Genomic DNA, 22,639 nt, shown 5'->3' with positions numbered 1-22,639 from the left:
AACAATAGAAGGCTCAAAACCGTTGCCTGGTCTGATGAGTCTTGATTTTTTTTCTGCAGATTTTGGATAATAAAAACAGTTTTAACCGACTAGAACTTCAATCTTAATGTCTTGAACTTATATATCAAAGTTTGAAGCAAATAAAAAAAAAAAAACCTAGAAGATGCAGTAATTATGACTTCTTGTAAGTGCAGAAAAATACATTTTTTAAATCACTTTTTATCCTTCCTGCTCCACTTCACCCACCCATCTTCTGTGTTGGCATCCCTTTCTATTAATGCTTTGTGTCTGCGTTATGGTCTGCCTTCAGAAATGTACTTTAGGAGCTGAGTACATGGACAACGTGCAGTTTGTATTGAAGTGAATGAGAGCTCAGCTGTGGAGTATCCATCGATTAGGGTTTCAAATTTGAAAACATGAAACCCCAAATTAGAAGCAGCAGAACCTCTTTATCAGCAATAATCAGAGTTGTGTAACAGTTGAAAGCTGATCAAACACAACACTGGAAACCACTGGACGTGCAAAGATGGTGTTCCTCTGCTCTCTTAAGTTCACCCTGTGGCTAACAGTCTGGTGCTTTTCCCCGAGGAGAAAGGTAGCAGTCGCATCAGCCAGCAGAGAATACAGAAGAGGAATAAGATGCTACGCTAAGCCCTGTTCCACAGGGAATAGAACCGCCACCCGTTAGTGCTAGTGCCTTGCTTCTGAGGACAAAGAACCTCAGCTGTTAACATCAAGATAAATCTTTAACCAGCGGCTGAAATATTCATCAGAAGCTCCAAAAATATCTGCAGTGGCTTCCACGAGCCAGGAGTCGTCTGCCTTCTGTTCATTAGACACATGTAACCTCCACCTGCCATCCATGCAGGAGTCTTGGACTATCAGCAAACCAGCAGGATAAATTCACATGAGTGTTGGAGTCATCTCAGCTTCAGGGTTGTGTTTCCTCACATCCTGCCCGTCTCTTACTAGTACCAGACAAAGGCGGAAGTGCAAAAAACTGCAATTCCTTTAATGGCCACTTGAAGCTGCCTCTAAAAATGAGTGAATTATCATAAACTCACATGTTAGGAGACCTAACAGCCTGGTAAAGAAAAAAGGCTCAGCCTCTGTGGACAGCTTCATCCACTCATCCAACACTGGTGTTAGAGGGGCAGTTGCTGAAGGTTAACCACACTGTTGCGTTAGCAAAAGAACCACCACCAGAGGGCACTGTGAGATGCCTCATAAGCCGAACAAACTGTGCTGACAGGAAGAAGCTAAATATTGGAAAAGTTTACCAATGGCAATAAAGGGGAGCTCTAATTATCCCACATTTAAGACTCATCTCAAACAAAGGCCGATCGTCAGTGTGTACAGTTTGTAGTTTCAGTACCTTTAGTTTGTAGTATTACTGCAGCATTACTGCGATCTGTCAGGTTCAATCCTTGTCTCTCCATTCTGTTTGTCACTTGTAGATTTTTGAGACAATGTGGCAGCCTGGACAACAGCCTGCAACACAGCAACACAGCAACTGTGAGGCAACACAGCAACTTGGAAGCAACGACAACGACAGGAAGACGAAGATGCTCTCAGACCTTGAAGCTTCTCTTCCTCTTCTGGACGTTTTGCTCGGGATGGAAAACGATAACGTAAACTTTGGGCATGTAGAGCATCCCGAGAGAGACGGACGCACTGAGAGACATGGAGACGGTAAGAGTGGCTGTCTGGATGAACATCTGTGGAAAGAGAGGCTGATGCTGAAGAACGTTTGTCCACGTAAAGGTGACCTCTGTACAAATTCATTACTTTGACTTCTAGCAACCCTGACGTCCAGCAGATTCACCAACAGTCACGATTTTTTAAACTTTTCATGGTCGAGGCAGATTTTCTTTAGAACTCCAATCAGCAGAAAATTGCTCAGTGGGATATCGGTGAACGCCCGGAGTTCAGTAAGCCTTTGTAACAGCCTGAAAAGAAGAATTTCAATCAATTTGTGACCAAATCAGGCTTAAAGGGACATTTTTTTAAAGGTCACAACTGGACGACCAGTTTGCTATTCGAATGTTTTACTGGTGCACCTGTGAAATATGCAAAAACACACACTGCAACACGGAGGTGTAAACAGTACTGGGTGTTGCTGTGCAGTTTACCAGTTTATGCTTCACGTGAAACAGGAAATTTATCAAAACAAGTAGAAACATAGATGGAAACACAGAAACTAAGACAAAAACTGAATTTGTACAAGACTGACAAGCTGGAAAATAAAAGTTTGTTATGAATACTTTTGTTCTTCAACACATGCTGAAATCTCCAAGGCAGCTTTCTGTAATTTCTTTAAGTAGTCTTCAGGAATAATTTGGTACCTCAGCTTCTTCTTCCTGTCTCCCTTTTTACTGAGGCTTCAGCGAACAGTAGACAGATCAGCTGAAGGTTCATCTGCTGTAGATGTTTCTATACGCCTGTCACTTCTTCTTTTGTCCTCTACTTGTTTAGTTTCCTCAAATTTGAAAGAGAACTGCTCACGGTGCTGAGATATGCCACGTTTTCAGCTACAACCTCGTTGTGAATCACCTCGTCGGTGCATAAATAATATTTCATGCCAGTCAAATTTTGTTATCTCTGCCATTTTTCCTAGATTCGGCTAAAGAAATGTGAGTACATTGTGTGTTAGTAGCAGTGCCTAAATATACAAAACAAAATTGTCTGTTATGTGTAGACACTACACTTCCATAGAGAGAGTTTTTATGCCTGAATGATTCATTGGTCAACATTAAGATCTTTAATGAATAAAAAAATGATGAGGTACAGAAACTGGACTGAAAATGAGAGAAAAAGCAGCGAATGTCCAAAGAAAAACCTCTTCAGAAAGCCTGACGAGCGATGGTTCAAGACCAGTTTAAAAAAATAACTTGGAAGCAAAAAATAAAGAAAGGAAGAGTTCAGGACATTTGCACAATGCTGTGTGTGACATGTGAGGACATAAAATACATACAGCACACACACTGCAGCACGCACAGGAACCCACAAACACAGTGCCAGCAAGTTTCCATCGCGTTGCTTTATTTAAGTGCGTGTGAACTCCTGCAGACATGTTAATTCCCTCAACCACACAGCTGTGTTTCCATCACTTCAGACGATATCACACTAAGCTGGATTCGCTTTCTGGGGTCTGACCTTCACTCGAAGTCTTACTGCTGAACCGCAGTGATTTACAGGAACCTGTTTTTGTCTCCAGAAGAGAGGCGAGTGGCCACAGTGTGTAAACAGATTTATGTCCCCACAGTCAGAGTAAAACCACACACGCTCCCTCTCTCCGTTAATCCTCCTGCAGCTCTGTGTGCGTGTTTGTTCTCTCGGCCTCAGATAAAAAAAAAGACGACAATAAAAACAGCTTCTTTTATTTTCTCCTCCATCCAGCATCCGTCACTCCTCGACTCTGAGGCAGGAGGAGGAGAGACGAGGAGCGAGGAGGACTGAATGTTATCAGAGTGAGGCAGGAGGAGCAGAGGAGGAACAAAAGAGGAGGAGGCGGAAGGATTTTAATTCTAATTTTAGTGATTGCTCCTCCACAATATCGCACACTCTTTCCTGGATTTTACACAAACAAACAAACAAACAATCGCACTTAATGTAGTTTTAGCGTTTCTCGGTTTCCGTGGTGACGGCAGCTTATTCCGTTCAGGCTGACGGTGACAGGCAGGAGCCCGTGTGAGCTGATTGACTCCAACACGGAGGAAATCTGGCTCGTGCTTCACCTCTGTGCTGTTTCTGGCAGCTCTGGTTGGTTTTCAGCTGGAAGGAGGGCTGCTCAGTGCAGGTCTAATGAAACACCTGCCAGACTGGCTGCTGTGGTCTGCTGTACAGCTTCACACAACATGCAGACAACATGTCACCAAATCATTCAGCAGGACTGCAAACTGTGCTGTTACCATGAAAGTTTGGCCTAAGCGGTGACCTCAGGCTACAGGATCCGAGCTATTAAAGTGGAAAGAGCAGAAGCAAAAACACACGAGGATGGTCTGCTCTGTATCTTTATGTTTGCACTCGTGTTAAATCTCTTCTTCCCAGAAGCCTCTTTTCTTCTTCCCCTGTGGTTTCCTCTCCGCTCTGAGATAAATCTGCTGGACGTGCTTCTTTCTGACGCTGCTCTTTCCTTCCTCTTATTTTAGTCTTTTATTGTCTCTTTTATCTGTTTGGTGGAGCTCTTTGTAACTTTGGTTTAAAAAAGTTATTCTATAATTACGTCCTGTGTTTGTCCATAATCTGTATAATCCAGCTGTTCCCCTCTCAGCCTGGAAATGCCTCCACTTTGTGTCTAATTCTGCTCCGGTTTATCTGCAGCATTAAAGACTCGTCCCTCCCTCAGCTCAGACTAAACCACATACACTAAAACCCGCTTTCACCACATTTCTGGGTCAATTCACAGTTTTAATTTTCCCCTCACAGGAAACAAAAGCAGGAGCTCGTCGCTCTGCAGGTGAGGACGTATTTGTTTCCCCGTGGCTGTAAATAAATAAGCCCAGCGTTTAGGCACAGCTCGCGATTATATCACATGACCTTCCTCAGCGTGATGATGAAGGTCCTATTGCGGACATGCAGGAAGGACGAGTTCAGAAATGAGTTCAAGCACAGCTCACCAGAATTCAACAGTGACTCCTGGTTTCCTCCTTAAAGAGTAACGAGATCCTATGAGGTTCACCATTTCAGGTTATTTGTTAATGAGAGTAAAGAAATGCATTTTTTATATTAGCATCAAAAGACTTTTTATGTGTCTGCTGGGTTCAATCTCCCTGACGGTCTGTCACAAGAAAAACTGAGGATCTATTGATGTATATAACAGATGAAGCCAATATGATGTCAGCCATACCGTTCACATTTTGAACCCTGTGTGTTAGACTGATATTTGGTAATTAGTGCATAAAAATAAAACTAATTTGTCCAATCAAAGCACAGGCTTCCTGCATGGACATGCGTTTGTCTGATAAGTCCGTCACAGAGGCACCAGCACCAAAACATGACAGAGAAGTTCGATTAACCCTGAAAACAATATGCTGACAAGACAGTCAGCCTGGTACCGCCCGCTCTGACCAAGTTGACTGCAGTTCTTTGAATGTCCACCTGAGGCTGCGTCCAAAAGTGAATCATCTTCTACAAACAGGAAATTAGATCAGAAATAAACATGTTACAACCTGCTACATAAACGCCTTTGTAATCCTTAGGTTATTTCCCCCCACCGTAACAGCAGTATGGTGGCTTTATTTTTATGTAATTCAAAGATCTACATATTATTAATACATTATGCATTTTAGAAGCACATCTGCTCAGACTCTCTGCTGAACTTCAGCTAATATGTGCCAGTGAACTGGGTCACTTCACTGTATTTGTGCTGTTGGTGTCTTGTGGAGTATTCTTAATGCCATTATCTAACAGATAATATAACGCGGTGTGATTAACTCTAAAAAGTCTGCAGTCTAGTTTTGGTGAGTGAAACTCCAGCATCTGAACGTCACGTTACTCAGCATTAACTGTGTGTAAATGTGTGTATGTAATGCACTCCACCACAAAACAGCTCTATGCAAACCAGTAAGTCAGGTCACATGATTATATCTATGTTTTTGTACGTGCCTTCTTAAATATACCCGATTCTGGTTGCAGCTTGACCTAGCTTGGCTCGGTTTGGCCTGGTTCTTACCTTCTCGGTGGACTGTGCGGTACCAAAGAAGATGGGTACGAATGCGAGCCAGACGATGCAGGTTGTGTACATAGTGAAGCCAATTGGTTTTGCTTCGTTGAACGTCTCTGGAACGCCACGACTCTTCACGGCGTACACCGTACACGTTACCTAACAGCGAAACAAGCAGGATTGATAAAGGTTGCCTAGCAACATCGATGAATCTGTGCTCTATAAGATGGTCATTGACGTATCTGCTACAGGTCAGTGTGTTACCATGAGAACGATGCTGTAGCTGAGGCAGCAGATGATTGACAAGTCAGACATGTCACACTTCAGGATCCCCCGGGCCAGGTCAGGGTTCGGAGGGCGGAGCTCGTCATAATCGATAATGGTGTGAGGGGGGACGACGCCAAACCACACAAACACACCGAGGACCTGCCGCGCACACAGAGAACAAAAAGTGGGAATCATGTGAGGAGATGCTATAGGCGGAAACAGGAAGCCATGTGGCGCCTGTGGACTCACCTGGACACAGATGAGGATGAAGGTGATGACCAGCTGGGATGTGGGGCTGATGAATTTGGGCGGGGTCACCGACCTCTTGCCCTGTTCAAAGATGCGGTAGATGCGGTTGGTTTTGGTCAGCATGGCAGAGTAGGTGATGGCCATGCCGAGGCCCAGCAGGAGGCGCCGGAATGCACAAACTACCACACCTGGCTCCGCAATCATCAGGAAGGTGATCAGGTAGATCAGGAAGATACCTGCAGCGAGTGAGAGAGAGGGGCGGACAGGTGATGGCACCCTCAGAGCTGATGACGTCATCATCACAGCTGATGATGTAATTACCGATACACACCTGTCAGCAGTACATAGCTGAGCTCCCTCCCTGACGCCCTGACAATGGGCGTGTCATTGAAGCGGATGAAGGTGATAACCACAGCGCTGGTCGCCAGGATACCGAGCATAGCGAGAGAGGCAGGCACTAGGGCCCAGGGAGAGTTCCACTCCAGTTTGATGATGGGAGTGGGACGGCAGGCGGTTCTGTTGGGGACCGGCCGCATGTCTGACGGACAGGTCTCACAGTTAAACTCATCCAGCTGGTACTGATACCCATCACACAGCTGCAGACAGGGGAGAGAAACTGTTCAGACTGAAGAACGACTGTCATCGGTTTTAGAAGCACAACATTCAAACGATCAGAGAAAAGACAGGTTAGAAGACAAACTCGAATCCAGTGATCTGTAATGTGCAACACTTGGTGCCAGTGAGGGACAAAAATCTTTTTAACAGGAAGAAAACTGATGAAGCTTAGTGCTTGAGGGCTTTGCATGTCAGCAGAGTGATGTTATATTAAACTGTAGTCAGATTTTGTTGGGACAATAAAAGGAAGCTAATAGTTTTGATTTCTAGTTTCTGCTGCAACGTCTTGCATCAACTGCAGGCTTTCTCTAAGACAGGATGTTCCTAATTTTAATAATAGTGCACAGATAAAGCGAAGATGATCTAAACAGCAAATTAATTATAAATTCTCAGAATTCAGATAAAAAGATGCATGCATGCTGCACGTTTACCTCACAGTGCCAGCAGCAAGGAACCCCCTTCACCATCTTCTTCCTTTCTCCTGGTTTACAAGGAAAACTGCAGATGGACTCTGGAACGGATCTATCCCCTCCTGACCACTGCATCTCCTCCAGCTACAGACAGGAAGAAAGAGAGAGGCATACAGCCACACAAAGAAAGACAGAACACTAAAACCCAGCAGGAGTACTTTCATGTTCACTCTTCTTACATTGAGTCTCAAATTGTTGGTCCACTGGCCGATGACATGGTAGCCAGGGTGGCTGTGATTGGTCATCTGAAACTGGAAGATGTCGTAGCGTCCAGGAGCGTCTCCGTTCTCGTTGAACAAAACGCTTGTACCAGCACTTCCTGCGAGACAGACAGGCCACGTCACCTTTAACAGCTCATCTCCGTGAGGCCACATGTGGCATCTCCACTTTAAGGGGAAACAGCAGCTACACCCAGCTGCACAATAACTACATTATTTGGCTGATAGAAAGCTGGACAAGACAGTTAAAGACCCAACAACTCAGAGTGTAGCTAGTTAGGACACTTAGCTAAAAGTTGGTCATTCTCACATGGACGTGGACCTGAGCTGAAAGAAATAGCAGGAACATAATCCAGTTTGACAGTAGGACAGAATGAATCAACATATTAATGAACCCAAAGGGAACACTGAAGCTTCAGGTGGAGGGATTTAAAGGATCAGTTTGACAGAGCTGGACTTCCTGCTGGGATTACCTCTGACTTTCAAAGCTCTGTGTTGGTTTAACTTTGGTTTAACTGCTCTTGAGGTCTATCCCAACACAAGCCAACCTGCTGGTCTTTTTGCATTTGTGCATACAGACAAGACATCAGAAATTCATGGTTGTATTAAATCTGATTTTATCCTGAATAGTTCAGCAGATCACAGAGAGCAGAACTACCTTTACTGCCTGTAACTGCAGCACATTCACTCAACTCTCACAACTCTCTCGCTAGTCCTTTAAGCAGAAAGCTTCTTCAGAGTTTTCAGCAGCTGCATCCTTTAATTATTAACACACACACACACACACACGGTACATCAGAAAGACCGAGTCCACAGGGGAAACAGGCAAAGTGCATTAACTTATTATCTCTCCGTGACTCTGAATAAAAACAAAAACCAGCTGTGGAAATTAAACCAACACCTGAACCACGCAGCGATCAGAAGATAGAGAACTCCAGCTGATCCAGAACGTGTTGTCCTCGTAGAGTCATTTCCATTACAACTTGGTAATAACATGGTGACAGTGTGGTAATAAGCTGAAACAAGGCAGTAATAGTATGGAAACAAATTTTTACCTCTTAATTACTGGAAATTGCCAAAGTAATATCCAAATATTTATCTTGCGTCAACAGTGGTTTTAGCCGTTTAGTGGTTTTATATCAGATTGAAATGTATGTAACTGGGTAAGAACAGGTAATAACGAATGCCTGTAATGCAATACCAGTTTGTAGTAGTATAGTGATGTTTTGGTAACAACATCATAACCTGCCAGCAATAAAATGGTAATTTTCTATATCTTGACATGTGGCAATAACCTCATAGTATGAGCATAATATTGGTTGATTCCATACCATATTAGGATAAATGGCATGGCCTGTATTTTTATAGTGCTTTACTAGTCCCTAAGGACCCCCCAGCGCTTTACACAACCAGTCATCCACCCATTCACACACACATTCACACACTGGTGATGGCAGCTACATTGTAGCCACAGCCACCCTGGGGCGCACTGACAGAGGCGAGGCTGCCGGACACTGGCGCCACCGGGCCCTCTGACCATCACCAGTAGGCAACGGGTGAAGTGTCTTGCCCAAGGAGAAAACGACCAAGACTGTGCAAGCCGGGGCTCGAACCGGCAACCTTCCGATTACAAGGCGAACTCCCAACTCTTGAGCCCCGTGGCTCAAGATATTATTACCATGTAATAATGGTTGAATAAATCCTACCTTATGTCTGCAGTAGTATTTTTTGTTTGAAAGTAACATTATAAATAATGTGTTTAACATTGTGTGATATTAACTGAAAACATGCATGGTGGTCCTGTTTCTGTCTAATTCCACATTAAGAATGAACAATGAAGTTTTGCATTGTTTAGGGAATTATAAATAAACGATCACATGTGTTTCCAGGTTATCATCATTCTTCTTGAGGTTTACTTTAATAGGCTATTAACATGGAATTAGATATAAATGTGAAATTTTGACTCTTCACGAGTCACTTTATAAAAATTTGCACATTATGCAAAGATATTGTCATTTTATTGGTAGCAGGTTATGACATTGTTACAAATATATTACTGTCCTATAAAAACTGGTTTTGCTTCAAAGGCATTAATTTATTATAACATTATTATCCCCAGTTTCTTGCCTATTATTACATAGTTACATAGATTTCAATGTAATAATATTATCCTCCCCAGTGTTACCAGGTGCTCCTCAAATGGGATTGTCGATCATTGTGTAGTTCGCAATAATGTTATAAAGACTCGATTTTACAATAAAAAGTACCTTAAACTGGTCATTATTGTGATTATTACTGTTAAAAATAAGAATTATTATGATTTCAAGGCACTTTGTATTTTTTTTATATAAATAAAACTTGAAAAATCAGAGCAAACAATCCCCCTTCAGCACCCGCTGCCCATAACACCGAGGTTACAGTAATAACCGAATATATCAATATATCAGCAGGCTCTCCTTTAAAAGTAACTTTCAGTCTAAATGAAGAGAACATGAACTCAAAACACTGCTCCTCGTACTCTGTTGCTCTTTATGATGCAATATTTTCATTATAGAGAAAAATCCCAATATTAGTATGAGAGGGCCTCAGAGATCACATGACCACCAGGTGTCTGTCTGCAGGATTCAACTTTGGTTGTGTTGTCCCTGTTCAGGTTTGTGCCTAGTCTCACAGAACCAAAAATCAGCCTTTCTTAAAGTTCAATCTCCTAAAAATCAGAAAGAACCATAAATAAGAAAACAGTTGGACTAAAATGATAAAATATTGATGATTTGAAGAAGATGAAGTTTATGTAGAGGGAGACGAAGGAATGAGAGAGACTGGCGTGCTTTGTGGCATGCAGCTCCGGTGGTTACAGATGAAATCCTCTCGGTCTTCCAGCTGCTGCAGCTTCACATCTTTATAAAATATGGATTTGATGTCTAACAGGAACAGTTTGTTCAGTTGCTTGAAAAAAAAAAAATCTAAAACCTGGTCCTGAGGAGTTTCTGTAGATGTAGAGAGATGCTAAAAAAAACAAAAAATAAAAACCCATCGATGGGGTTAGATTGATTGGTTGATTCATTCTAAGTTGCTTACAGGTGTGAAAGTGAGTGCCAATGGTTGTCTGTCTCTTTGTGTTAGCCTTGCATCATATTGGTGACCTGTCCAGGGTGTACCCTGACCCTGTGGTAGCTGGGATAGACTCCAGCCCCTCTACGACTCCGATAAGGATACATGGAAGAGAATGGATGTTGGATGGATGGATGGATGGATGGAGACTCCTTCACTGGGACAGTGAAATCCTGCAGACCACCCGGCTGGTGTCCCTGATGTCTATGAAATGCTAACGGTTAAAAATGTGAAACTCCTCTTGAAAATTGAACTAAAGTTGCAGTTAACGCATTTATGCAGCATTTAAATAGATTAAAATGTCAATCATGTATATTTAATCTCTGTAATATTCTGGATATCTCTAATTGAGCTATTTGTAAGTATCAGAGCTGTTTCTTATATTCAGTAACTTTGTAATATGCTGTATTATTTAATTTAATTCAGTCTGTTGCTGTTCTTATCGTCTTCGAGCACCTGTAACCACATCATTTCCTTATGGATTAATAAAGTATTCTGATTCTGATAACAGAAAGAGTTTTTTGTAGCTTCTCTCTGGTCAAAACTGGTTGTGATACAACGGCAAAAACTGAACTGTAGACGTGTGAATGTTGATATTGATCCACAAAGATTAGAGATCTTTAGAGATCGAAGATCAAATCGTCTTTACAAAGGTAGAAACAGAGATCAGAATGAAACACATTTATCTGTTTTTCTTTTTAAAAGACAACTAACAGCAGCATACTGTGGACAGACGTGCACAGGCTGCAACACGAGTTATTTAAATTTCACTTCTGTTTCATTTGTGGCACGCTGAACTTACAGACTCAGGAATGCTGCTTGATTAATGTCAAGTCAATTATTCCAGTAGGAAACATGGAGGTTTCTTGTTATTCTTTCTATCAAACAACTTGCTTAAAAATGTGTTTATATCATTTTATTTGACATTTTATTCGATGCAGAGATTGTAGAAAGTAACTCCGGAATAAGGAATCATTCTTATTAGAAACTAATGAAACAAAGATGTAACTCAAGCCGACATCATGGTAAAGTCCAACTATGATTGGACGTCATGAAAAGACCAGCAGCTGACGGTTAATCAACGTCTAAATGTTTGATGGCAAAAACAGAAAAAAGTTCATTGAATTGACTGAAACATATTTGTATATGAATTAAAAGAGAGAAAAAGGCTACACTGCAGTCATACGGTAAATATTTTAGTCAGAAGATTATTCATCTGTCTCATGTTCATGTTGTGCTTTATTTTTTTTCTACTCTTTTGTCCTTCTGTGGTCAAATTGGGTGTGTTCCTGGGATTTGGTGGCATCACTGAAGGTTACTTGGCAGGAGCTTCAGTTTTTGTTGTGTCTGTTTAAACATGATAGATTGCATAAAAATGGTTGCTTTAAAAAAAAACAACCCTCAGCCCTCGAGGTTGCTGCTTGCTAAATGTGAGCTGTGCAGCTTCTTCTTCCACTCGTGTTGCACTGAGAGCAAACTACACAATCCCATTCCCTGCTATAAACTCTCACTGTTCCTCAGTCTGAGTGTAGCTCTTCTCCCCCTGCATATGTTTGATTTATGAAATCCAACGTCGTTTCACCACATGGCACACCTTTGACTGCCACATTCATTGTATCGTCCATTTGTGTTAACATTAAGCTCTTAGTTAACATAAATGATTCATGAGCCTCCTCCCTGCGTCTCCTCTCTGCCGTGATGCTTCACAGTCAGGTCCCGAGCCTTCAGCATCTTCAGAAGAATCTTGTTCACACCTGCAGACTCACATCAGCACACTCGTACATGGATATGTGTGAGCTTTTCTCTAAGTCTTACAGATTAGCCTTCTCTATTAAGGACAGATCCGTCACTTTCAGGAGTTCCTCAAAGGATTCTTTCCACTGCTTGTCAGTTATCCCTGGTCAGTGCATGCAAATCATCTTCTCACTCAAAACAGCCAGGACTGATTCTGCCCTGAAGCTCTGCTCCCCTCTTAACCTCAGTGTGGAAGATGTACACCTGACCACATCCTGGTCCTCAGGTGTTTTGGTGCTTCAAAAATGCCAATTTAATGTTTACCACCCACATATGACAGCATCCGCCCCTCGGGCCACTTGTTTTTCTTACTACTGCCACGTAGTGTGAATCCCAACCTTGATACCTCCGGAAAGGCAGTCCAGCTGCTCTCCAAGGGTTTGTTTCCAGAGTGCGGAGACGAATTACACCCAGTTGGCATCACGTTTTTTCCCCAGAGAGATGATGTCCATGGAACCAGTTTTACAATAGCAACCAAACCAAGCTCTCTGCCCATTCCTCTAGCAACCACAATGCCTCACGAGCCAAGGTTCAAGACCAGGTCTGAGTATGAGGACACATTCGTATCCTTACTTCAGGTAAAGCACTGTTACCGTAAAACAGTGTAATGTTTTGTCTGCGTGTTTTCTTACCATTGAAGTTGACGGTTCTAATGTAGTTCAGCAGCACTTGTCCCTCCACAGGGTCCATGTTGTTGCAGACTCCGGAGCTGCCGGGACACATATCCTGGTGCATGTTGTGCAGAGCGTGAGCCATGGCGTAGACCGCATCGATCACAAACTGAACCTTTCCTTCCTGCTCGTAGAGCGAGTCCCGTCCGATCCTCTCGTCACCTGCAGGAACACACACTGTGTCATATAATGGGAAACTACTCGATAAGTTGACTCACAGCTGGTCCCAGACGCCCTTCAGGTGTAGCCACACCTGTACATTTCTTCTTATCGGGGTCCAGTTTGATTCCAGGCCGAGTCAGTTTACATCTGAAATCGTCTTCCCAGAACTCAGCAAACCAGATGTTCCTGCGGTTGTTCTCCAGGGAGCGAGTCGTGAAGTACTGATCAAACCCTGCACAACAAAAGTATAACACGCATAAAACACAAACAGCATCGAGTCTGAAAACGTCCAGATGAATCAACTTTTTGGGATTCCAGCCTGTTGCGTTTTTGTTTTCTTGGTTTTACCGTCAATCGAAGCCCGCTTTGGCAGGATGGTGACTGCACCCTCGGCAACATCCTCCAGCTCAGTGACCGGTGAGCTTTTTGCACCCCAGCTGTCTGACCCCACAAACAGGAAGTGGCCCGTCAGGTTAGCACGTTTTGCTGCCTCAAGGACACGCCTACCAGAAAGAGACAGAAAGAATCAGACAGTAAGTGATGTGACAACACATGAGGATGAGTCCGCTGCCATTGCTACTCCTCAGCCTCTGAGCAGACACACATATGGTATCGATTTCAAAGTCGCCTCATTCCCCAGAAAACTTGACCTCTGACCTTGAGGTCAAGGTCAAAGAGATTGAAACTCATCTGAGTTTTTAATAGATGCAACTATGGTATTAATTTGAAAATTCTGACTTCCTTCTTGAGTTATCGCATTAACAAGATTTTCAGAACACTTCGAATTCCATCAACCTTAAACGGTTGAGAAGTAAAATAAAATCAGTTAAACCTGAGAAAAGTTCCAATAAGTTCTTCATATTATGACAATGTTGTAAAATATCTGCTGGTGGTTTTTGGAGGTCACTGGTTTTTCATAGTGTCTAATCACCTGCACTGCTGGTCAAAACTCCTGATCTGGACTAAACGTAAAAGGATTAATGGACTTAGTTGTGGTCAGGTTGGGTTTTTTGTTAAACAGACTTCTAGGACCGCCCACTTTCATCTGTGCAATATTGCCAAAATCAGCAACATCTGGTCTCAAAGTGCTGATGAAAAACTAGTTCATGCATTTGTTTCTAAGCTGGACTATTGTAAGTCTTTATTATCCGGTTGCTCTAAAAGCTCCATGAAAAGCCTTCAGTGGACACAAAAAGCTGCAGTGATTACTGAAAGGGACTAGAAATGGAGAACATATGTGTCCCATATTGGCTTCTGTTCATTGGCTCCCTGTTAAATCGTTTTCCTCACATACAAAGTTTCATGATCAGGCTCCATTGTGTCTCAAAGACTTCAAAGTGTCATATTATACCAAAAGAACGCTTCGCTTTTAGACTGCAGGCTTACTTATGGTTCTTTAGAGTTTCAATAAGGAAAATGGGAGGCAGCGCCTTCAGCTATCAGTGGAGCCAGCTCTCAGTTTGGGTTTTATTAAAGGTTAAAGTAAGTGCTGAATCAGCTGATCCTGAAGCATCCCTTATTTAAGCTCCCATAGGATTGTTGAACCTTCCTATAATGTCACCAGAAATGGCTGCCCCTGGTGTGTTGGAGATCTCTTCTTGTTACAAAGGAGTTCTTCCTTCCCACTGTTGCCAAATGCTTTCTCACTGGGGATTGTGTAATTGTAGTTCTCTCTTTAATACTTCATGGTCTTTACCATACAGTGAGACAGTTATGAAACGGACCTTGTTGTGAACTGTTGCTACATAAATAAAAAGGGGATTTCTACAAAGTGATGTTTGTGTGTTTGTGTGTTTACTTGATGTCATCCTCATTGGCAAAAATGATCACGCCTCTGGCATTACTCGTCTCCATCAGACGTTTGATGATCTTGTCAAACTCTCCAGCTGTTGGCTCGCGAGGAATCTTCACCGACTGAGCGATACACACCCCACCTGACATAAAAAGAAAGATGTTACCAAGAGATGGACAGATCAGGAAAAACACGCAAGTTGAAAGAAAGCTCTGTGTACCAGCCTCTCTGGAGATCTGCATGAAGGCGTCGACTCCGCTCTCTCCATAGTTACCCTCCGAGGCCAGGGTGGACACGTAGTTCCAGCCCATGGCTTTGACGATGTCCAGCATGGCCTGAGCCTGGTATGAGTCCGGAGGAACCACCCTGGAGAAGTAGTCGTACCGGTTGTTATCACTGAGCTCCGGAGCTGTGGATGCATAGCTCACCTGAGGGATCTGAGAGACAATCATCCAACAGGTGACAGGTTTAAACAGAATCTGATCAAAGACGCGTCCTTTATCCTGACAGTCAGCGCTCAGGTTAAATTAAACACACTGGTCAGACTGGAGACACTGCTGGAGTTTAACAGGCCAGGAACACAATACGCACACACGCACGCACATAGAGGATTAATGTTGTGTAACAGCTGAGCAGAATGTGTGTCAGAGCCTCAATAAACAGAATAACAATCACATTAACGCACAACACTGCGCCTGTGTGTATGTGTGTGTGTCTGTGAGCAAAATAATGAAGGTCTTCACATTAATGAGAGCAGACCTCGTTATGACAGCCATCATCATCATCAGGGAGAATCCTCAGTGGAGCGAAACAGACATGAACTGAGTCTCACTTTACAGCCTTCACTTTTATCTCTGCACTTAATTTATGTCAACAGTGAGCACCTAGGAACGCTCCATGGCACCATCAACCCCCCACCAACTCTCTGTGACATCACCTAGCAGGGGTGCAGGTCTGTGCTCAGGTGATCGGGTCCTCTCAGCTTTCGGTTCTCTATAAAAGAAGGCGTTAACGCAGATAACGCTGCTTGCAGCTAATTGACCAGTTTGCTAAATTTGGTAGCTATGGCTCATGGGATCAATTGGGTTATAATTGTAAGGTTGGTGGTTTGACACTTGGCTGTTCTAGTATACATGCAGCAGTGTCTCTGAGCACGACACCCATCCCAAATCATGAGCTTAAAGTACGTAAATGGAGAAAATGGCTTTCAGTGCACTTTCCATTCATCGGTCAAAACATAACAGTCATGATTTAATACAGATGGGGCTCCATATGTGCCAGAAGCTGAAGTTTGTGATGTGTGATTACGTGTATTCTGCTGGGGTTTGCTTTAAAATTCAGCTGCTGAAAATATACCCGAGACACGTGTGTGTGGTTCACGGACACTCAGTCAGGAGTGTAAACCCGGTTCTAGACTGAACCTTCAAACCCGGCTCTGAACGCTCAAAAACCCTTTAAAAATCTGACCTAATTTGAGGACACACATCTTCACAAAAACGCACACAGAGAGCACCCGTAACAGAGTCATTAAAAGCTTTCATTAGAGTCAGTCAGTCATCCAGACACAAAGTGTCTGTTTAAAACATTAATCCACCAACCAGACGGCTTCATCCATTCACTGTCTGCCCTACTGTACCTGTCTGTCTCTAAGAGTGTATGTTAAACCAGATTAGCCATCCTTATATATATATACACAATCCATAAGAAGTTATGGGTTGTATAGAAAACATGGGCGTGATCGTCGTGACATCACCTACTAGGTTGTAAAATCAATGCCGTTGCTGTCTGGGTTGTTATGAAAGAGGGGCGGATCTGACTGAGAAACCAAACAATACTGCACAATCATCTGAAAGCATACCTTTGAACCCAATGCCCTTTCATGTTTTTCTAACAAGAGCCACTGCCTGCTGACCACAAAGCTCTTATAAGGAGGGCAGTTTTAAGATAGTGGTGTCTTCACCATCCACACCTAGAAGATACGTACATATTGTATATGCATGGGTCTGTGGGTGAAATTTGTCTGTGGCATCTGCAAAAAGCACCATTACAACACACATGCACAATCAACCTACACTTGACTGCTCTTAGTTTTGCACCCAAAATGGGAAACCTGAACTATAGATACTGAAAATGAAAGCCAGACACCACATTTAATTATTATAATACAGTCACTCTTGATATATGACAGAGAGCGGCGATCTAAAGTGTACTCCTACATAAGTCGATTAAGTTGATGCAGCCCCTTTGAAACCAAAAGAAACAACTCAGAGAAATTGTACAATTCAAAAATGCTAATCTATAGAAGTTGTGGTGGCGGGTATACTCATATTCATCATTAAGAAACCAAGAACAACTTCAGGCTTCTTTTTAACACAAAAGGGTCACAGCTCTGTTGAGCCTTGTAATCCTTTAGTTCTCAGAATTAAATACTTTATGAAGTTCTATATAAATAAAGGCTGTGGTTCGTTTTTTGATCTTCAGCTGCTTCCTGCAGATGGCCCAGATACATCACCAAGCACAGATGCTTGCTTCTAAACCAACCTCAATATTCCATCCAAACCCGGCTCGGGTGTGAAATTTATGGTTTTGAGGGGTTTTGTTGTTAACTCAGTTTCCCTGGGTCTTCCCTGTTGTAGTTTTGTGTCTTATTTTGAAATAAATATTTACACATTACCATAGTGACCAGAGAGCACTAAGGGGCAGAGAGGAGGGTGTTACTCTCAATGTTGTCGGTGCATTTCAGGAGGACGTTGCTAATAAAGTTACACAATTACAAACAGAATTTATTATTATATTTAAAAAAAATACCACAGTTTATGTTTTGGTCGTATCATTTTATTTTGTTGCATTTATCCACAACACCTAAAGGCCGGTGGTGGAAATATTGTCTGACATTAAACCGTCCGTGGCACAAAAAAGTTTGGGGACGGCTGGGCTGCATATATAAACCTTTAACTTTGAGCCTTTTTGCTGATATCCAGCCTCTAACGCTGACAGCCTCTAACTATCTCCTCAAAGACTCACACATGGACTCGTCTCCATATTTGTCCTGCTGGATCTCAGTCCTGCATTTAGTTCATGTTAATGAAGAATGATGCAAACAGGCTTCTGTGATAGAGCCGGTACTTTTTAAACTTTACAGGTCAAAGTCTGGGTCACGGTCTTATCGTCAGCGCTGAATGAGGTTACTGAGATCCATCCATAAGGTTATGCTTCAATATTGCCCAGACTGCTGGGGGGCTTCTTATAATGCACTCACCACCTCAACCAACTCTGCTGTCTTTTGCTCTCCCTGCATTTATGTGTTATTAATAACTATTGAATATCATTAACTTTGCGTTTTTGGTCTCCTGTAGTTTGTGCTTTGTCACTGCTATTCTTACACCTCCTCGTACTGGTATCATCGGCTCCTGGGCTAAATCAACAATGTGTGTTATTATTATTTTGTTTGTTGTCTCCCTATGATCTTTTCTAAGTGTGCTCGAGGCGGCTTCCTGTTAAAAGGGTGTTTTATTCTCCCTCATGTTGCTAATAGGAGAACAGTTGGCCTTCTCTCTATAGAGTGAGTCCAAGGGTTTTTATCTTGAAATAGAAACTGCTTTGAATGGATCAGTGCTGGTGTGCTCTTACTTCAAAAAGCCGCAGGATGTTGGCCACCATGATCGACACAGAGCTGGCTGATGCTCCGATCACTCCCACCACCCTCTCCGGCTTTCGGATGATGGGCGGCTCGCCATTGGAGCAGCGAATGTCGGATGTGTCTTTCTGGATAAGAGCCTGAACAAAGGTGAGTGACTGTTCCAGAGCGTAGGTGTCTCTGGAGCAGGTGTCCAGGATCCGGGCCCCAAGTGTGATATTTGGCAGCAGCTCAGGGTCGCTGTTAATCTGGTCCAGAGCGTACAGCATGGCCTCCATGCGGTGGATCCCCTTTTCCTTCTTTAGCTCCCCACAATTTACACCATGGGGTCCGCGGGCATGGATGGGGAACAGCCCGCCCAGAGTGATGTCACCTGGTATCTTTATGGAGTGGGGGTGGAAGTGCTGGTGAGAAGCGCTCACCTGGACCACCTGTCCACCAGTCCAGAGGCAGAGAGATAGCAGGAGGCGGGGCCACAGATGATATTGGTAGAAAGTGCAGAAGAAGACATGAAGGTAATGAAGATGACGATGATGGCGGAGGGGGAGAGAGGATAGGGCAGGGCCTGATGATGTCATACTGAGGTGATGTTCAGAACTGAGCTTTCATCCTGCTGTGGAAACCTAAGGAGACAAGAAACAGTCAGTGGTGTCAGTAACTCCACTACGACTCAAAGATTGTCCTGGTTTTTGTGAAGAAAATAAGACCTGGGTTGATCTAATATAGCCTGAAAATGATCAGAACTGTTGCATAATAATCATAACTCATTAGACTGGTTCTCTGTGTAGGCATACAGAGGCAATATTTCACTACATTAGGAAAAAATGTGTCTAGTTCAGAGTCAGAAGAATCAGCTTGTGTGGGTTTGATAATGGCCAACAGGATGGCGTGAACTTTATTTCAGCTCCATGATGGAAATTAACAAAATGAAATAAATTTGATACAATTTGTGTTTGCTGTGCTATCACATATCACCACAAAAATGTGATAAGCAAAATACAAACAGAAACTGGCACAGGTCCTCAAATGGCTGCTTCATTAAACGGTCAGAGCCAAACTCTGCGAGGCTGTGAAAGGACAAGCGCACAGTTTAGCTTTTAGGGGCATTTTGAGGCTACAGTCAAACCCACAGTTGCTTCACACACTCAGTTCGCCAGATTTATTACTTCCTCTTTGATGATCACAGCAGTTTTCAGCTGTGCTAACATTTTAAAGAGATAAACTTTATTAGCAATCACAGTTCCAGTGGAACAGAGGAAAAGCTGGCTCTGTTCTTCTTCTTCCACCTGCTCTCTTTTGGGGTCACCACAGCAGATCATCTACCTCCACTGCACCCTCTAAACCATCCCCTCAACACTCTGCATGTCCTCTTTCACTGCATCCATGAATCTTCTCTGTGCTCCTCCTTTTCCCCTGCCCGGCAGCTTCATATTCAGCATCCTTTATCCAATATATCTGCTCCTCTGCACATGTCCAAACCTTCTCAACCTCATGTCTCTAACTTTGCCTCCAAACCGCTGAGCTGTCTTTTGCACCTTGCACCACCTCTTATCCTTTTGTCAGTGTCACTGTCTCCAAACCTCCGTTAGAAATAATAAACTATCTAATGATGAATGACTCCAATAATCACTGCCATTTAACACACTACTAATCAAATTAAAGTTGAATCAGATAAAATGCTCCAAATCTCTAAGCTCTACTGTACTCTTTATTTTTTGCTCCTTCAGCAGTTTGACACATCGTACGTGGCAGATGAAAGCACCAGAGAAGACCAAAGATAAGCTTAATTGCATGTTTCAAACTCACCATAAAAAAAAGAAAAACCGCTTTTTACACAAATTAAACAAAAGTGCGAGCCATGTTAACGAGACTCCAGCTTCACTCAGATCTTTTCCTCCTCCTTCCTTCTTGATTTTCCCAGAGGAACACTTCCTGATTAGATTAGCAGTCTAGTAATGATCAGATGATGTATTCTCACTAAGCACTCCCTGGTAAAGCATTATCTCTATATTCATGGAAAAATTTTGTTTCCTAGTACTGAAAAAAAATGCAGACTTAACCTTTTTTACTTTTGAGTGAAAGTCAGAAACTTATGTCTGTGCTGAATTTAATTAAGGATGTTGGATCCATCAGCAGCTCAGTTTGTTCTTGAAGTAGAAAGTCAGTTTGATATGTGTCATATTTTAATCTTAAATTTAGATTTTATTAACAGGATCATCCAGTGAGCCTGGTGGTTACTGAAGAGCAGCGAGAGCCTGTTATCAGTGAGCCGGAGGGGCTTTCAACAGAATGAGTCTTCAAAGAGGAAGATGGAAGTCCTGAAAAAATGATCTGCAGCGTGTGAGGCAAGAAGCATCTCTCAGCTCAACATCCTCCAAAAATTCAATATTATTGAAAAAAGCAATCTAAAGTTTAACAGTAATAGAGCGACCATCAGAACATAGACATTAATCACTTTCATGTATCTATTTATTGATCAGTTAAGTCACAAATATATTGATCAGATGAGTTCAGCTCATTGAATGTTTACACAGCCAAATGCGTGCTGCACATCACATTCACTCCTCCCCGGAGGTTAATCAGTTATCTGGGTTTAAAAGAAAAATAACCCTCACAGTTGACCATTACATAAAAGCAGCTTGTTTTCCGTGTTCGCCTGATAGTCCTGCTGTATCGTGGACTGGTTTCATTCACTGGTTCTGCTGGAATCATTTTCTCTGACTGGTTTTCCTTCACCGGGTTCTGCACTCACCGCAGCGGGATCCCTCTCCTCGCGGTCCGAGCTCAGTCCCGAACCCGCTCCGCCTGCAGGTCCGCAGACAGCCGCCGCTCCTCTCCGGTAAACTCTCCGCTGGTCCCGGCGACTGAGTCAAACTCCGGTTCACCTCCTGCTGCTCCTCCAATCAGCGGACTGAATATCCCGTCTGTCTCTCCACCTGCCTGTCTGTCTAATTAAAACATGCCCACTAACGCTCGGCGTGCACTGGTTTTACCATCCTTATGAGGACTGGGCTGAGGACTTCCCTGCAGCGCGAGGACCACGTTTTGCTCGCTGCTGTTTGAAGGTTTCCGCAAATCAGGTTGAATCATGTTAATGAGGGTCTTTGCGAGCACACAACGAGAAAGTAGGTGTGTGTGTTCCGTGAACATGTTTTTACTTTATTATTAGCTTTTTAATTTAGCCCAGTGATTATTTTAGAGTCGATCTCTGAAGGTCAGGTGTGACAAAAAGTACAATTTTACTTATATAGGACATTTCAAGGTAAATATAAAATGCTTCACAACCAAAAAGTTACCTATAAACAAGTTTAAAAGAATGACATTGAGTAATTTTTTATAAACAGACTGAATCCACCGATCTCAGGCTGAGAGATGGGGGTGATTCACCGTCCATACGGAGCTCTACAACTAAAAACCAGATTCTTAAAGTGGACTCTGAAGCTAATGAGGAGGTTTTACGAAGACAAATGAACAATGAACAACAGCAATCCAGGGGTGATGAAATAAAAGCATTAATGACAAAACATTAACATTTTTAAGTGAGTGAACATCTGTAGTGAAAGCCGAGGTTTCTGAAAAGGACCTGCAGTTTCCTTTAGCTTAGGCACAAATCTGTGCTGAAGGACTTCTGTTTGGTCTTCACTAAGCTGGAGAAACCAGTAACCACCCTACTTTTAATAAAGCATAGGCATATCCAATTTCTGTAACTCAGAAACATCTCTGGGCAGCAGTTATAAGAAATGCCCTGAAAAGTGCCCAAAATGTACCAAGCTGACCCTTTGTTTACCGACAGCCACCACTGCTGGCTTCCGTCACTTCTGAGTGTTTACCTGCTCAGGTGTCGGACAGGTGTTCAGTGTTTACCTCCTGATGTTTAAACCCACTTTGATCTTCCTGTGTGTAGTGATAACAACATCTGTTGCTAGGGAACATCTGCCTGTAAATATTCAGTGTCAAAAACAATAATAATAACAAAAAAGTTCGGAAT

At 42.8% G+C, this 22,639-nt stretch overlaps 1 protein-coding gene across 2 annotated transcripts in view; it reads right to left on the bottom strand.

Moving 5' to 3' along the window:
- Window positions 1–21,765, bottom strand: part of grm6a (glutamate receptor, metabotropic 6a) — a 33,381-nt gene extending 11,616 nt beyond the window's left edge. The window contains exons 1-15 of one of the 2 annotated variants that reach the window (XM_082519426.1): window positions 21,404–21,765; window positions 18,645–19,274; window positions 15,235–15,451; window positions 15,021–15,156; window positions 13,571–13,725; window positions 13,314–13,454; window positions 13,022–13,222; window positions 7,446–7,585; window positions 7,228–7,350; window positions 6,513–6,777; window positions 6,182–6,417; window positions 5,930–6,091; window positions 5,675–5,824; window positions 1,578–1,718; window positions 1,376–1,491 (exon numbers count right to left, since the gene is read on the bottom strand). In XM_082519426.1, coding sequence (XP_082375552.1) covers window positions 1,402–1,491; window positions 1,578–1,718; window positions 5,675–5,824; window positions 5,930–6,091; window positions 6,182–6,417; window positions 6,513–6,777; window positions 7,228–7,350; window positions 7,446–7,585; window positions 13,022–13,222; window positions 13,314–13,454; window positions 13,571–13,725; window positions 15,021–15,156; window positions 15,235–15,451; window positions 18,645–19,229 — 2,742 coding nt within the window. In that variant the 5' untranslated portion in view covers window positions 19,230–19,274; window positions 21,404–21,765 and the 3' untranslated portion in view covers window positions 1,376–1,401. Of the gene's footprint in view, window positions 1–1,375; window positions 1,492–1,577; window positions 1,719–5,674; window positions 5,825–5,929; window positions 6,418–6,512; window positions 6,778–7,227; window positions 7,351–7,445; window positions 7,586–13,021; window positions 13,223–13,313; window positions 13,455–13,570; window positions 13,726–15,020; window positions 15,157–15,234; window positions 15,452–18,644; window positions 19,275–21,403 lie in introns of both variants that reach the window. The other variant, XM_082519425.1, reaches the window with a different exon arrangement.
- Window positions 21,766–22,639: the final 874 nt, after the last annotated feature.

This window comes from Aulonocara stuartgranti (assembly GCF_965226115.1).
Source record: "Aulonocara stuartgranti genome assembly, chromosome: 20".
In the NCBI taxonomy this organism is placed as follows: Eukaryota; Metazoa; Chordata; class Actinopteri; order Cichliformes; family Cichlidae; genus Aulonocara; species Aulonocara stuartgranti.
The sequence above is the reverse complement of the archived record's forward strand: the minus strand, read 5'-3'. Positions and strand labels throughout refer to the sequence as shown.